The sequence below is a fragment of the Bactrocera tryoni genome, chromosome 1 (genome assembly GCF_016617805.1).
Source record: "Bactrocera tryoni isolate S06 chromosome 1, CSIRO_BtryS06_freeze2, whole genome shotgun sequence".
Classification (NCBI taxonomy): domain Eukaryota; kingdom Metazoa; phylum Arthropoda; class Insecta; order Diptera; family Tephritidae; genus Bactrocera; species Bactrocera tryoni.
The window spans coordinates 47,838,224-47,855,877 of record NC_052499.1 but is presented as its reverse complement, the minus strand read 5'-3'; the positions used below and the strand labels follow the sequence as shown (position 1 = coordinate 47,855,877).

At 31.9% G+C, this 17,654-nt stretch overlaps 1 protein-coding gene across 3 annotated transcripts in view; it reads left to right on the top strand.

The window, feature by feature from the left end:
- LOC120772346 (ABC transporter G family member 23) overlaps nt 1-17,654 on the top strand; it is a 74,838-nt gene that overhangs the window by 41,122 nt on the left and 16,062 nt on the right. For all 3 annotated transcript variants that reach the window (XM_040100913.1, XM_040100927.1, XM_040100920.1), the window contains exon 4: nt 15,746-15,916. In XM_040100913.1, coding sequence (XP_039956847.1) covers nt 15,746-15,916 — 171 coding nt within the window. The remainder of the gene's footprint in view (nt 1-15,745; nt 15,917-17,654) is intronic.

Below are 17,654 nucleotides of genomic sequence, written 5' to 3'. Positions count from 1 at the left end.
GTTACTTTAATTTTATTCCTTTTTAATTTTTATGAAATTAATTTTAAAAAATTTATAAAAGCCAAATCATATATTTTTATTGACGTAGTTTTTTTAAATAAAATTTTACTTTTTATTAGTTTTTTATAATTTTGTTTTATAAGAATTTCCTTAGAATTAGAATTGTTTTAAATTAAGTTTTTGAAAAAATGTTTAAAAAATAAAATTTAGCTTAAAAAAAAATAAAGCTTTGCTGAAAAAAATTAGTTTTTTAACAATATTTTTGTATTTATTCGAAAACTAAAACTTGTTTTTTTTTGCGTTGGAATCTTATGTATTTTTGTTATAAAACTTTAACTTTATTAGTATTTCATTTTTTTTATTAGAATGTTGGTATTTTACTTATGTTTTTATAAAAATGATGAATGAGTTTGAAAAAATGTTTTTTTTTACAATATTTTTTTATATATTTAAAAACTAAAACTTTTTGATTTTTTGTTGTTAAATCTTATTTTCATTTTATTTTATATATTTAAACGTTTTTTATAAAACTAAAAAAAAGTATTTACAATCTTTTATGTTTTTTTTGGTTAATTAGAAAATGTTCACTTATTTAAATATTTTTAATTACCGTTAATTTTATACGTTATTTTTATGTAAATAATTAAAAAAATATATATATTTAAATTAATAAATTAAATATTTATTTATATTTCTTAATTAGTTTCAATTCCTATTATTTAGTTTTTAATTACACCATTTTTGTATTAAAATAATAATTTATTTTTTATATACATATGTATATAGCTTTCTATATCCTGAATAGCTGAATCGTTTTCGTCATGCTTTAGTTTTAGAGATATTAACCTGAAACCTACTAAAAAAAATTAATAACATTTTAAATTATTTACTTTTTAATATTCTTGAGTAAAATCATTTTTTACAATGAAATTTTACTTTTACTCACATTTCTAGAGAATTTTTTTTAAATAGAAATGTATTTTAATTTAAGTTTATAATTTAATTCACATATTTTATCAATTTAATTAATATTTGGAACAAAAAATTACTTGTAACTATTTTGTTTAAATTTATTTTATATAAATTTTTTTCCATATTAACTTTCAAACAAACAGCGGCGGAAATATCATTCAGCTCTTCTCAAAACATATATTTATCAACGCATTTATCAATTGAAACTTCTAAAGCGTATTTGCAATTCTTAGCACAAGTCACACACACATACACACACTTGCATAAGACGACATGTGTTGTTTATCGATTCACCTCAAGCGTGCCAAAGTCATTAAACGATAGACGTCAATACTAACGACTGCCAAACTGTCGACATATTGTTGTAATTGCATAATTTGCATTCCTTTCCGACACTCGTCGGCTATTCAGGGAGTGTAAATAGCGTCCAAAGGTGCGTTTAATGATTTCAAGTTCGTTGCTTAAGTCTTTCATATTTTATTCATTTACTTTTGATGCGGCTCTACGCGCGTCATTTATTTGCTAAACCTAAAAGTTTCATTGAAAAAAAAAAAACAATTATAGCTAGCTAGTTGTTGCTAAGCAACGCAGGTGTGTGTGTGTATAAGTATATATGTATTTCAGTATGTACATGTGTATATTATATATGCTTTTTTTTTACTATACTCCGCTATTCGACTTTTTTACTATATTTCTACACACGCTCATGCATATGCATGTATATTTGATTTATATATGTATGTATGCATAATTTCTTGCGCATTCACCCTATAATTATTTATTCGCAAAGCGCTTGCGTAAAGCTTTACTCCAAAAACGAATGAAATGAATGAGTGTGTGTCTTGGTTTCGGCCTTTTGCATATACTTATTGTATTCCATATATATATATATATTTATACATATATATATACATATATATATAGATACATAATTATGTTTCACTCTTTAAAGTAGCATATGTGAGCACTTGCGCGTCTCTCAAGCTTTTATTTTTTGGGCGCTGCCGCTCGCCGTCTCGTGTCATCGCAAGCGCTTAAACGGCAAGGTCAATCGGACTTTTGTTTGGCTTAGTAAAAGCATAACCACAAGCGCATATGCACACATTTGTATGTACATACATATGCATAAAACCATAAATATATTGTGCTTCTTTTTACTATCGTGCAACTAAATGCTTTTGGCCCGACAACAACAATCAAATCGCAGCTATCGAGCAGAAAATATTAATATTTGACGGCTTTTGATTTAAATTTTCGCTTAAGTGCATTTGCAGAAAATTACATTTAATCATTTGCTATTATTTCACTCTCATCTTTAATTTACGGTTATTTTTTCTATCATCAAACTTCCTTGAACTACGCCCACTTCCATTGAAACATTTGATATAACATGCCCAAAAATATTTCTTATCCAATTAATCACTTAAAAATTCATTGCCATCATTCGGCTGTTACAACAAAATTAATAAGCAACAGTAACAACAAAAACAGCAAATGCAACCCAAAGCAGCAATTACATTTGTACGAATGTCGGCATTCGCGGCTTCAGTTGGATGCTGTGCATCGTCATCTGCCCACACCTTCGCCGCTTACCTTTTAGATAACCTCTAAATTAATTATCGCCATTGTTGTTGTTCCTGCTTTTGTTTACACATGTCGGAAAGTCAATTAGTCAATGTATTGTGACCGATTTGTTTGCTTTGCGTGTAAGCTATTACATATTCATAACACTCTATTTGCTTAAGCGCTTGTGACTGTAAATATTTGCCTTATATTTTTGCTGTGGCTGGGTTATTTCCTTTTCTTATAAATGGTCGAGAGAATTGGTAATATAGCTGTAATAATAAATTCACGCTAGTTTTCTCTAGGCCTCACATTTTATATTAGTATTCAAAGACTTTTTGAAATAAGTGAACTTTTAAGCAGATTATTTTTTTGTTGTTTTTATTGTCATTATTTTCATTATACTTCGATTACTATAACTAATAAATTCTTGACTACGGGAACTCATTAAATTTTAAGTTAAATGTGGAAAAGTTAGAAAAGTATACCATCAATAGTAAATTAAAATCAATCTGCAATGTAAGGGGGCTTGCAAATAATACTCAAATCTTGAACTCTCGAGATAAACGCGTAGAAAATAAAATATCTAAATTTGCTCAATATACTTTCGGTAACAGAAGACTCGGCCGGCAGGATATTTAGCGCAACTAAATGTATTCATTCGGATCTATGATAAAATATTAAAGAGAATATCCTTGAAAATATTCCACTTCATTATTTCAACTCATTCTTTCAAAAATATTCATTGATGTGATATTTTAACTTAAATAAATAAAAAGCTGAAAATTTTAATATTTACGCTTAATGGGTTGTAAGCACTTATAAGTGAGAAAAAATGTGATTTTTTTAGGAGTAATTTTTTATTCCATACATTAAATAAAAATAATGTATAGAAAAACTCACATCTCACTCTCAACTACTTGAAAAAACACCGCAGTTCATTTGTTAGATTTTGTTGGCAATTCAATGCACTACGAAGTTTTCTCTTACGATTTTTTCGTAAACCTAACCGTTTAAAAGATATTAACGGTTGAAGCTTGATTATGTTAAGGCAATTTTTTTATGAAACGAGATATTGGTGCAAATAGTTGGAAGCGAGATATGAATTTATTTCAACTGATAATAAGAAAAAAAAATAGAAAATTGTAAGTTGAAGAACTTTCCGATTGCAATTAAGAGCTCATTCTTGAAGTGAGTTTCATGAAGGTGTCTAAGAATATTCGTTTTTTTGGCGCACCATAATCTACATCTACATAATTAAATATACTTTAGTAATTGGCGATTTATTTTGAAACATTTTAGTTTCCTTTAACACCGTTGTTGAGCTGCTGGAGGATCTCCAAAACAAGGTGTATGACGTTGGGGAAGATATTTCTGCTTAAACTCCAAAAACCAAAACAAAAAATGTATTACTGTAGATAAAGACTGGTAATGATTGAAAGAATAGTCAAAATTTGTATATTTTACAAATTGGCGGCCTCCAAAAAAAGTAATTTTTTTGTGTAAAAATTTGCTCTACAGATTGGTTTAAAAAATTTACAATATTATCAAAAAATATGATTCGCAACCGCCAATCAATCACCTAACGTCGCCTAAAATATAAAATAAGGCGAAGGAATGACGATATAATAGGCACTATTCATATTGAAAATAACTGAGTTTTGGTTACAAAATGGTTATATATTGGTTATCATACACTCATATTAAAAATAATTGAGTTTTGGTTATAAAATGGTTACATATTGGTTATTACGTTTGACAGCGATTTTCGATTTTTTTTTATGATACATTGTTTTCCATTTAAAATTACGATATATGTAATGGGTTGTCAGAAAAGTCCTGCGGTACTTTTATTAATTTTTTTTTATTGAAATTGAAATGAATTTTTGATGACTCATGCCCAGCTCTTGACCGATGCTACGGCTGCTACTATGCCGGTCTCTTTCGACCAATTCAGCGATTTTATCGCAATTTTCGACGACAGGCCTTCCGGAGCGTGGCGCATCTTCGACCACCTCTACACCAGAACGAAAATGTTGAAACCATCGTTGTGCGGTGGAAATGGAAACTGTATCGGGCCCATAAACTGCACAAATTTTATTGGCGGCTTGAGATGCATTTTTGCCTCCATCGTAGTAGTACTGTAAAATATGCCGTATTTTCTCTTTATTTTGCTCCATGTTTGCGAAGTTATAACTCACGAACGACTTAAAAGAAACGACAATCAATCAAACACTTGTTAGCGCGTGAAATGAGCTCTCCAAAAAGGTATAGCATGACCCGATGCGACGAATAAAACTAGAACTACGCGCTTTCAGCGCCAACTAGTGAAAATACCGCAAGACTTTTTTGACAACCTATATTATTTAACATGCATTAAAATATTATATAATGCGCCAAAAAGTAGACTACAACATATCTATCGTACAGCTAGTCTTAATTACAAAGAAAATGATTGAGGCCAAATAGTCAGTTCGCCCTGGTATACTGAAAAATGTTAGCCTTCTTAGCCAACTTTGAATATAAGTCGTTTCTTTCATTTCATAGACGGTTCACCTTTAACTTGGTCAATATTTTTTCACCGCTAAAGTTAATTAATAAATATGCCTGCGATATGTAGAATTAAATTTGTCTCTAACACAATCTAAAACAAGTAGCTGACTGAAACACCCATAAGTCAGCTTTAAAGTTAGAGCAATCAGCATATGTTACTGAATTCTTCAGTTGAGTTATTGTTGAAACAAAGTAAAATTATAAAAATTTTAGGCATTTGTTAAATATTTTCAATATAAATTAAGTTGGAATACGCTATAAATTGAAAAATAATTAGTATTCCGAAATATTTTTTGGACCACTTTTTTCTGTCCAATCTGTAGAATATTGAGCACTAGTAGGATTTGCTTTGTAAAATGACAGTTTAGAGTTGTACAAAAACAATTATGAAAAATGTTTTCTAAATAGTAAATAAAAAAAATAAAAAAATTTACTTGTAAGTCAAATAAATGGCTAAACTCTACTAGAAAGCTTAATGTTTTGCCAATTTAATTAACTCAACGCTATATACATGAATCCACTGAAGACAAGTGTGCGCGTGATATTGGCATACAGTGCACATGCCTATGTATAGCATACATTTTAGCGTGAAGGTAATAACACCGGGTATTAGCTAAATGCTTCGAACATATATTAATTTTTTATTTATTGTAATACTAATTGTAAGCAAATCAACTGTTAATTGCAAAACAATATATAAATATTAATTATACATACATATGTATGATTACATTATTTACAACATGGTTTTATTTGTATTAATATTATTATTTATTTTAAATAATATAATTTTTATCGCTGTTATTTAAGAGTATTTTTTTCTCCTGTATTATGCAATTGTTTATGGTTTCTTTTTAAATCCGCTCTACTCAACTGAAATCAATTACTTTTTTTCGAACCGGCAATATATTATTAAATATTATTTAGCAACAATAAATTGCACCCTTTACATGATAAATGAGCATCTAGGCGTGACTTGAACTCATATACATATAGTATATAATTTCCATACTCTGTACTAAGGCATGAAGAAATAAAAAGTACCTTTGCTATACTAAATAAGTATGTATGTATTTACAAGTATGTTTATGAGTATTTACTTACATTAATGTGTGTTATTTGGAGAGATGGGGCGTTATGTAAAAAGTTTATATACATGTATACATATATATATGTATGTATGTATGTTAATAAATTTTTGCATATATTTATTATCGTTATCTATATATGTATGTATGTTCGTACAAGTATATACATATTTACATATATACATTTTAGCTATCTATATACAGAGATATATACAAGTATACATATATATATATACATAAATTTACCTTAAATTTTTCCACAACCAACTCAACCAGAATCAACATCTTTAAAATGTCCGCAAATATTAAAAGTCTTTCATCATTTGTTGCGTTTATTTGCTGTGGTTAAACAAGAGTAAACTCAACTAGCCGAACCAAGTCACCAACTAGTTGACCGGTTATCGCTTTGGGCGCTTCATGTGCATATTATTACAACATACGAGTAAAATGAACGAGCAAGTTCGTTTAATATTTAGAAGCGCTGTTCATATACATATATGTGTATATTTATATGTATATTTATATGTGTGTGTGTGTAAAGGCATGTGTGTAGTGAAAAGACTAAAAAAACATAAAAAGAAAACACAGGTGCTTTTTATAGCATAAAGGGTACTAATAGATCGTTATCTTGATGTTGAACGGTCAGTTTATATGGCAGCTATATGCAATAGTGGCCCGTTCTGAACAATTTCTTCGGAAATTATATCAATACTTTGCAAAATATTCTATGTCAAATTTCGTGAAGATACCTCATCAAATGAAAAAGCTTCCCATACAAGCAATTTACTCCGATTGTCCAGTTTATATGGCAGCTATATGTTATAGTCAACCGATATCGCCGGTTTCGACAAATGAGTAGCATCTTGGTGGAAAATGGATGTAAGCAAAATTTCAGGATGATATCTACAAAGTTGAGCGAGTAGTGCGCGTATATACAGACGTACGGACCTGGCCAAATTGACTTATTTTGTATCCTAAGTTTACTTTTTGGTGTTACAAACTTCAATGCAAGCTTAATATACCTTCAGTTTCATGTTATAAAAATAATATTATATATTAATGTTAATGGTTGATAATATATTGGTAGTCGAAAAAGTCTTTTCGTATTTTTTCAAAAGATGTCGTCACAATCGTATATCTCCAGTGCTACCAATCACATTGCATCATACCATAAAGTGTTGGAAAGGTGGGATTTTAAGCTTCATTTAACCAAAAAAAAAAAAATAAATAAATTCGGGGAAGTTGAAAAAAGCTACAAATGGTCCAAAATGAGTGAAAATAATGAAGAAATTCACTATATTTTGAAATTTTTGTCTGAAAAGGGGAAGAATGCCACGCAAGCCACCAAAGAAATTTGTGAAGTTTACGGAGACGATGCTGCGTCAGTTCGTGTAGCACAACAATGGTTCGCGCGCTTCCGTTCTGGCAATTCCGAAATCTCGATTTACACTGATGCAAGTTTTGCACTGATGAAATAATGTCTCTGGCGGAAAAATGGCAAAAATTGGTCGACCAAAATGGTACATATTTGTTTTTTATTAGTATAATAATAAAAAAAATTAGTTGAAGTTCGCTTAGAAATAGGAAAAGACTTTTTCGACTACCCAGTATTATGTACAAATATACTTATATATACAAAAATACAAATTTAAATATATGGTATACATAAATAGATGTTATCATTATAAATATTTTAGTTGTCGTAAAAATCAAACGCAATTGACTAGCGCACTCGGCTTATTTACATATAAAATATATGTATGTATGTCAAATTGAATATGCCATTGATTGCATGTATTTGTTGCTTATTGCTCTCACATATACATACATATATTTATTTGCATAAAGTGGTGCATTTTAGCTCAGCGCTAATGACTTCACTATGTCAGCCACTAATAATGCTAGCTAATACATGAGCTTATAGTTATATATATATGTATATGCATGTATGTATACAGCGTGCATTGACCACTCAGTCAATCGTCAGTTATTGCCATTACAAAATCTCAATTTAACAAGACCCACACACACTCTCACATACAAGTGCGTATACGCTTTAATTGTGTTTGCTTAAATGGAATCGCGTTAAGCACTTGACCTTGAACTAGTTTATGTTTTCGACACAACACTTTATTGACCGCTTTGTAGCTACCGAACGTAGAAAAAAGAAAAAACATAAAGTAAATAAATAAAAAAAAACCTTTTGCATGCAAGTTACTTGGTGCTTCAGTGTGAAAACGCATTTCCATAAAGTAATTTTCGATATTTTGCCAATGCAATTAACACAGTTTTTTATTGTGCTGATGTGGTGAACTTTGTGGTGTTTTGAGTGCGTTGACTTTTGACGATTTGATGCGAAAGCGAAAGTGAATTTCTGCAATGAAAAAGCGACGCCTTCACCTTGACCTAAATCGATAGTCTGCGCGTAATTGGTGTGAATATTGCTGCGATTGCGAATTAATATGTATATGTTATTAATACACACACACACACATATATATATATATATATATACATACGCATATGTGAAATTGCCTAGAGTTAAAAGATAGTAGTGTGTTTATCTATTTATTTTAATTTCGCAAGTTGACACTCAATATTGGTTTAAACTCAATAACACTTCAATTCAATCAATTTGAATCGTTATATTGAGTCAAAAGTAAATAAGCAATTTCTCCGTTTATTGAAGTTAGGCTCCAACGTATTTTGGCAACTGAACTTATTGCAAAAAATCATCATTAACTACACTAGTTCACAGTAAGTCTGCCACCGTGATGTTAAAGGCTGTTTTTTGCTAATTGTGTGTTGCTAAAACTGAAAATGAAAGCAAAAGTTTTCTAACACGCTGGACTCTTTGTGTTGTAGTCAAGGCGTGTAGGGATCAAACCACCACTATTTGCTATAATCGCAAATCTTGCTGTACGTGATGGAAGATTTTGAACTCAAATTCATTGTCAAGACACCTCAAATAGTCCACAGATCTCTCAGCACAACTGTCGCAACTTTTTCCTTCTAATTTGTTGGGTAGTGTACTTATAATATTTAACTTTTTACTAAATAGAAGAGAAAACAAATGAACATCATTCTTTGAATTTGGGTTTAGGAAAAGTAATTTTCCTTTATTTCAGACCCATGATCTTAGATCTCGCTTTTGCTGACTTATGTTTTTAATATGTTTTTAAAATGAATGCATTTAGCTCAGATTTTTATGTGAGTATAGGGCATTGCCTTCATAAAAACCAAAGAAAAACCAGTAGCAAAACGTTTTCATTGTTTTTAGAAATTGTGTAGCTCAAACTAGAACCAGTGCCCAAACGAGTTCAAGTTCCAACAAAAATTTGAGTTAGGGTTAAGAAAATGACTTCAGATATATATTTCATTATTAGTATTTATGATTTGCAATAAGTAAAATAATACATTTATTATTGTTATATAAATATCGAAGAAAATAACAAAATGTGTTTCTAGTTCAGTCTGACAACACAGTGGAATCCAGCCCAATTTGCCAGCGCAGAAGCCTTTAAGCCAGGGGATCGGAATCCAAGAAATTTTATGTATACATACATACATATGTATACTCTACATAACTCATACGCTGGCCGACAAATTCGACATAAGATTTGTTAGAAAAACGAAAGTATCTTACATACAATCAAAAATCATATGGAGCAAAGTCAGCCGGATGTTCGAAAAGTCCTGAAACTGAGTCAAGTTTTCGCTGAAATCTATACATTTTGGGCACAAAGATACACTGTTATGAGCAAAATACACTTTGACATTTTTATTAAGATAACTCAAATATGGGCCGATATATCCAGCAGTTACCAGGAGGTTCGAAAATCTTTATATTAGGTATATGAGGGCTCAGGAAGTATTGGTCTGATTCAACGCATTTTTGACAAACACACATACCATTGTGAGAGAAGTACTATACCTGAATTTCAATTAAATATCTCAGACATTGACCGATATTTTCGAACAAAAGTCAACTATAGGCACTGGGGTCCACATATCCGGTACCAATGAGCTTTAATAGTATTGGTTGGATCTGGACAATTTTTGGTCATAAGGTGGCATATTTTAAAACCATTATTACAGTGAAGTTTAGTCCGGTTATATTAATTTCTTCTTGATTTGTGTACTAGAAAGAAAAAGAATCAAGTGGAATTTAAATTCATGCTATGTGGGAAGTGGGCGTGGTTATTGTCTGATTTCGCTCATTATCACAGAAATACATATATCCACAGAAATATGAAAAGAATACAACATACTAAAGAATGTCGAAATCGGTCAGTCGGGTCCCGAGATATGGGATTTCACCAAAAAGTGGGCGGTGCCACGCCCATCGTCCAATTTTAATACCGGTTCTCATAAAGCTCTCTCATAGCAACTCGGTGGTAAAATTTAATGTTCAGTTATTGATTTATCGCGCTTTTAGTAGTTTTGAACAGTACCGTTATAAGGGGAGTGCACGGGGTTTTTATCCGATTTGATCCATTTTCACACTATCGGTAGGAGTTTAATTGTGTCGGCCGAATTTTGTTGTTGTAGCTTTAGTGATTTATTATTAAACTTATCAGAGGGCGGGACCACGCCCACTTTTTCAAAAAAAAATTTCCCACAGGTACCCCTGGCTATTGCGATCCCCTGTGGCAAATATGAGTTTCGTATCTTAATTTAGTGCTAATTTATGGCACTTTATGTGTTTTCGGTTAATAGCGGTTTGTGGGCGTGGCAGTGATGCAATTACGCCCATCTACGAACTCGAACTTTTTTTATACTAAGAAACCTGCATACCAAGTTTCATCAAGATATCTCAATTTTTACTCAAGTTACAGCTTGCACGGACGGTCGGACGGTCGGACGGACAGGCAGACAGTCAACCGAATTTCAACTTTTCTCGTCACCCTGATCATTTAAATATATAAAACCCTATATCTCGATTAGTTTTAGGTGATACGTACAACCGTTAGGTGAACAAAACTATAACACTCGACTTCTTCTTCTTAATTGGCGTAGACACCGCGTACGTGATTATATTGGATATTCCAAGCGAAGCCAGGTCCTTCTCCACTTGGTCCTTCCAACGGGGTGGGGGTCTTCCTCTTCCTCAGCTTTCCCCGGCGAGTCTCATCAAAGGCTTGTTGTTCCTTTTCAATGGGGGTGTTTTTTACGTTGCGGGTTCCAAACCCAGCGCACAACGCTATGTGGGGGATGTTTCGCCTTCTCACTTTAGCTCGCCTTCGAACGGATGTTCTTAGACTACCCAGAGGATACTTGGTCAAAGACCGGAAGTTGTGAACTGTTTGAGCTGCTTGAGCCATGTGTAAAAGAATCGTTTCTGGCCACTCCCAAGTGAATGGCAATCAGAGAACTTTTCTCACTTGCGTAAACTTCTACGCATGACTCCATCCTCCGAAAAACTTTTAGACTACCATATTTACTATACCGCTTAAAATTAAGTTCTTGTGTTGAACACTTTTTACTTGAATTTAATAATCTCCTTTCTTTCTTTATTATATTTTCTTTTTCTTTTCATTTTTTTGCCTTCCACTTTAACTTATTTCAAGTACGTGCTAATAAACAAAATATCCAAAATTTGTACAAAGCTCTTACACAAGAATCAGCACAGACACTTGTTGCAAGCACAAAACCACATTTAATGATATGCAACGAGCACTTACTCCACTTACTCATATCTGCCACACATGCACATAAAGCCGCATTTAAAGTTATTATCATTTTATGTTTTTAAATCATCATATTTCCATGCTTGCATACATATCTACAGTTTTATTTATTTCATGTGCATCTACATATGCATATACATACATGATTGTTTAAACTTGTTTAATTATTATGTAATCGCATGCAACTTACTACCACTACCGTTAAATAAATGTATTTGATTTTGCATTTATCGCTCATCATCGGCTTTTATCGTGCGCTCTCGCAGCAGCATTCGCAAAAACTATAAAAAAATACTGTACACGTGCTTGTGTGCCACTATAAGACGCACACATACACACATACACATACTCCCAAGCGAAGCCGATTTGCACAAATAGGCACCAGGCACCAGGCACCGCTCCTCCCTCCACTGCACAAACAAGAAGAAGTAGCTTTTATTGAGCAATCGATACGCGTCACAGCTTTTCTTTGCAGCTGCAATCAACAATTGCAACAACAACACTAACAAATATATAAAACACAGGCAGAGCGCAATGAATATGTCACAGAGCAGCAGCCCACTAACCCAGAGTCAGTCGAATGTTGTCAGTCCAAGAAATGCCGCAAATGAGTGGCCGACCGACCGGCAGAGCGAATGCCACGCGACGTCGCAACGGTTCAAAGCTGACGGCTGTTGGCTGTCGGCGCTTCTATGAGACTTTGCCAAAATCTCTTGGCTGGCCGCCTGTTGACAACAATAACACACCCGCAATTGTTGTGGTCACGAGTACGGCGCGTTGTTGCAAAGACAAACAATAAAGCACTGCAAACTGTATATTAGTGAGCGCGTGAATGCTCGAGCTTCAGCGGGCTGGCGATTAGGAAACGTCTGCCGCTAAGTATGGTTAAGCGCCGCAGACGAATGCTGCTCGGTGGACCGGCAACACCAGTTTTTGCATTGTTGACATACTTTTTTCTTTGTTTTCTGGTTGCCTCGTCGTCGCAATGTTTCTTGCGCGTGCTTCGTGTCTTGCGAGCCTCTTCAGCGCTGTGGTGGTAGCTCTATTGGCTGTAGCTGCGCTATAGAAATGCAAAGTGCAAGCGCGCGCCACTAGACCGGTGTGGTTGATTAAGAAATATACCGCAAAACAAATGTAATGTGCAACAAAAAGTGTAAAGAAACTTACAGAAAATAATAAAAAATAATCACGTTGCAGTTGCGTTTTGCGAGTGTGGAGGTTGCTGTGTGTTTTCTATAAGTTGTTGTAAGTAATTTGGTTTTATGTGTTTGTTTGCAACGCAAGTGTGCCACGAATTGTGGCATAATAGTTGTCGAACGACTGTTGATGAAAAGTGAAATGATTTTCTAAGTGAGTGATTTAAGAAAAGGCGGCAAATTGTGGATGTATTTAGTTATTAATAAAGCATAAGGTTTATTGACTAGTGTATTTTTTTGTTTTGAAGTTTTGTGGTCTAATTTTGAGCAGAAAATAGAAAAACGTTTTCATGGTGATCTGAAAATATTTATTTATTTATTTTTTTTTAATATGAAAACTATTTTGTAAAAAGCAGCAAAACGCTTCGGTTTTTCTAAGAAGAGAGTGCATAGTTATACATATTTGTTTATTAAAAAATATTTTTTTATACTTTGGTTGTAATTATTTATTCAATCAAACTTTTGGCGACTATTGGGACTCTATGCAATTTTCGTGCCGTTTTTTCTATAGTTAGATCGCTTCTTTAACCCATCTTCTGCCTTCGTGTCTTTTATTGTAGCTTATAGCGTAATAATGAGTTTCTCATTTTTCTCAAATTTTGTAATTATAAATTTTAATACACCAACGTACTAAATTAACTTATATTATTTTTATATGTGCGTTTTACTAACGTATCCTCCTATTTTTATTTTTTTTGCTTTTAAATCATATATTTGTTTAACTAATTATATTTATACCCTGAACAGGGTATATTCAGTTTGTCACGAAGTTTGTAACACCCAGAAGGAAGCGTCGGAGACCCTATAAAGTATATGTATATATACATAAATGATCAGTATGTTGAGCTGAGTCGATTTAGCCATGTCCATCGGTCTGTCTGTCCGTGCGTCTGTCCGTCCGTCCGTCTGTCTGTATATATACGAACTAGTCCCTCAGTTTTTAAGATATCGTTTTGAAATTTTGCAAACGTCATTTTCTCTTCAAGAAGCTGCTCATTTGTCGGAACTGCTGATATTGGACCACTATAAAATATAGCCGCCATGCAAACTGAACGATCGGAATCAAGTTCTTGTATGGAAAGCTTTCACATTTGACAATGTATCTTCACAAAAGTTGGCACAGATTATTTTTTAGGGCAACAATGTAATCTCCGAAAAAATTGTTCAGATCGGATTACTATAGCATATAGCTGCCATACAAACCGAATGATCGGAATCAAGGGCTTATATATATAGCATATAGCTTCCATATAAACTGAACACATATGTAGTTACTAAAAGAAATGCACCTGTGAAGGGTATATCAGCTTCGGTGCAGCCTAAGTTAACGTTTTCTCTAGTATTTTTTTGTTTTTGAGCTTGATTTCCTATATTTTATATATTGGTAGCTTCTCAGCCTGTTTAATTTAAGAATTTTTTTATATGTTTTTTGAATTTAATTTTATTTATTTATTTTTATTTATATATTAGTTTATTTTTTAAAAATTTTCTATTTCTATTTAATTATTTTTTTTTATATTTATTTTCATTTTATTCAATTTATTTTAATTTGATTTATTTAAGATTACTTTATTTTGTTAAATTAGTTAATTTTCTTTACTTAATTTTATATTTTATTTGAATTAAACTCAGTTTTTCTAGCTCTTGTCATTTTAATCTATTTTAATTTAATTTCATTTTATTTATTTCTTTTGATTTGTATAGTTTTATTTAATTTATTTTATATTTTATTTGTGTTAATCTATTTTGTCTAAAATTTTTATTGTTATTTTTATTCTGTTTACTTTAATATAATTTATTTTTTATGTATTTGAGCTGAATTATTTTTTTTTTGTATTTTGCAGTTTAATTTGTTTTAATTTTTTTATTTTAATTTAATTTATTTTATATTACTTTACATATTTTATTTTTAGGGTTTTGTTTCCTTAATTTTGTTTTATTTAATTTAACTAAATTTTAGCATTTTTTTATTTATTTGAATTTAAATTGGTATTATTTTCATCCTCCATATTATTTGTTTAATTTATTTTATTTTATATAGATTTATTATATTTAAATTTTTATCCTATTTTATATATCTTTTCTCATTATGTTTATATATTTTTTGTTTTATTTTGTTTATTACTATTATTTCTTATTTTATGTAATTTTTATATTTTCATACTACATTTTTTATCTTATGTTATTTTATTTGATATCAGTTATTTAAATTAATTTTATATTATTTATTATATGTGTAATTACACAATTTTATTTCATAATTTTAATTAATTTTACATTTATATAATTTTATTTTATGTAGGTTTATTTGATTTTTTTTGTGATTTTTTCCCCTGCATATTTCCTATATCATTAACAACAAAATCCAATAAACTCTCGCCGGTGTAGAAAAAATGCTCAAACATCAAAATTTCAAGTACTCAGTATGCAACTCAACACTCCTCATTGATGCACCCTCTAAAATATGAAAATTTCCGTGAAAATGCAACGTTATTTCCCTTCTTACCAGCAATCTAAAGACTTAAGCGACGAACTCGCTTTACCTTCTCCCGAAAGTATAAGATACCACTGCTTCTGCATATATGTATTATATTAATTTAATGGCAATCAACATAAAACATTTTATTTTATTTATTATTCTATTCAATAATATATTTATATTTTATTTATTTTGTGCTTGCAGCGCCAGCGAACCCGCCATGGTCACAAACAATGATGGCGGAACAGCAGCACAATGGAATCGGAACTCACAGGCTGCCGTGTCGGTGCGACACGCCTTCAAGACCTACGGCAAGAAGAAGAACGCCATTCCGGTGTTGAATAATCTAATGATGACCGTACCAAAGGGCACAATGTGAGTCAAATTTCCATTTTTAGGAAGAACTGTTTTTATTTTTTGTAAAGGAAGGGAAAATTATATACATGTCATGCTAACTAAAGTTGGTTCATGCAAATGTAATGCTATTTAAGATTGGTTCATACGACTTTTGTTTGAATATATGTAGCTTAAACCCAATTTTGAACCCATGTTCCAACTAGTTTTGGTTACAACTCAGCTATGAGCATCTAAATATTAAAGATAGCCAAAGAGTGATCTGTGCTCACATGACAGTACCTTCTTCAGTTTTTGCTGTCAATACGGCGCGCAATCATTTTTCAAAAACTCAGCCCACTATAGACAGTTGTTTGCTTTGTCTGTCCGATAACCTGTCATATTAAGTAATTGCGGCATAGCAAACAACGCCATAACCTAAATACCCCATTGTCCATACCCACATAACCACTTTCATAGGTATTTCTATGTTTCTGTGAGTGTGTGTCGGCAAGTGCATGAGATTTTCACAATGAGCTAACAAATCAAAATGAAATGTGCAAACAAGAAATGTCAACGCAACTTAGCACTGCACAACATAACATAGCTGCACATAGCAGCGCATAGCATAGCGCACAGAAAGTTCAATTATTTTTATTTAGTTTGTTTGTTTGGCTTGCTAAGCTCAATGGGAAATTAAGCTTACAATTGCGCGAAGCTGTTAATTTACAAATCTGTGTTGCTGCCACAATCCGCCTTGCTGTTGCATAAGCATAAGGGCACTTAACTAGTTAGCGCCTACAACAGCGTGTTTTATATGCAAGTGATACGAAAAGTAGGTGCGTTATGCTAATTAGTTCACAAAAATGGTTGTAAATACTTTTTATTGAAAAATGGGCGCATGAGAGCAAACATTTTTTATTGAAAGGCCGAAAAATTTCGCTGAAGGTCAGCGTGCGCCTTCTCAACTTTGTATCAACGCACCAAAAATAATTCCAATAATCATAAAAAAATTAATTTGTATATGCCAACATTTAATATTTTACTACAATTGCATTAGTAATTCTAAATATTTTTTAGTTGCTCACTGCTATTCTCCTCAGATGATTTCCATGCAAATTTAAATGGCGATAATTGCCGCCTCACTTATTTCATGCTTTTCATTATTATTTTTGCGCTTTACATGCTGCTTTGCATACGATTAAAATTAGAAAAAAATGAAAAAATTAAAAATGCTATTCTATATATAAATGCTATGAATATTCTGTTCTACGATTTGTTCAATCAATTTGTGGCGCGTGCGTTTTTACGAGTCTCATTAAATGGCATTCCGATAATTACATTTTTTGCAATAAACTGTGTGAACGCGGTGCTTATTGTTTCCTAAAGAGTGTGAAGCACAGAGCGCATGGAAGCGCCTGTAATGTATTTGTAAGATGAGACTGCGCTGAGTGAGAAGCAAATGTCCGCATGGCATAAAAGAAATTTGTGCTTAAAAGCGATAAAAAATGAAAATTTCAAAAACAACCAGAAGAAAACGTTTAAAACTTTATAAAGGTGGATGAGATACCTGGCTGAGTCCATTTAGTCAAGTTCGTCTGTCAGTTAATATAAAAGCGAACAATTCCCTCAGTTTTTGAGATATTGATGGGAAATTTTGCAAACGTCTTTTTATATCCACAAAGCAGCTCATTTGTCACAATCTTCGATATCGGATCACGTGGGCATATAGCTGTTATACAAATTAATCGGCCAAAATCAAGTCTTTGTATGGAAAACT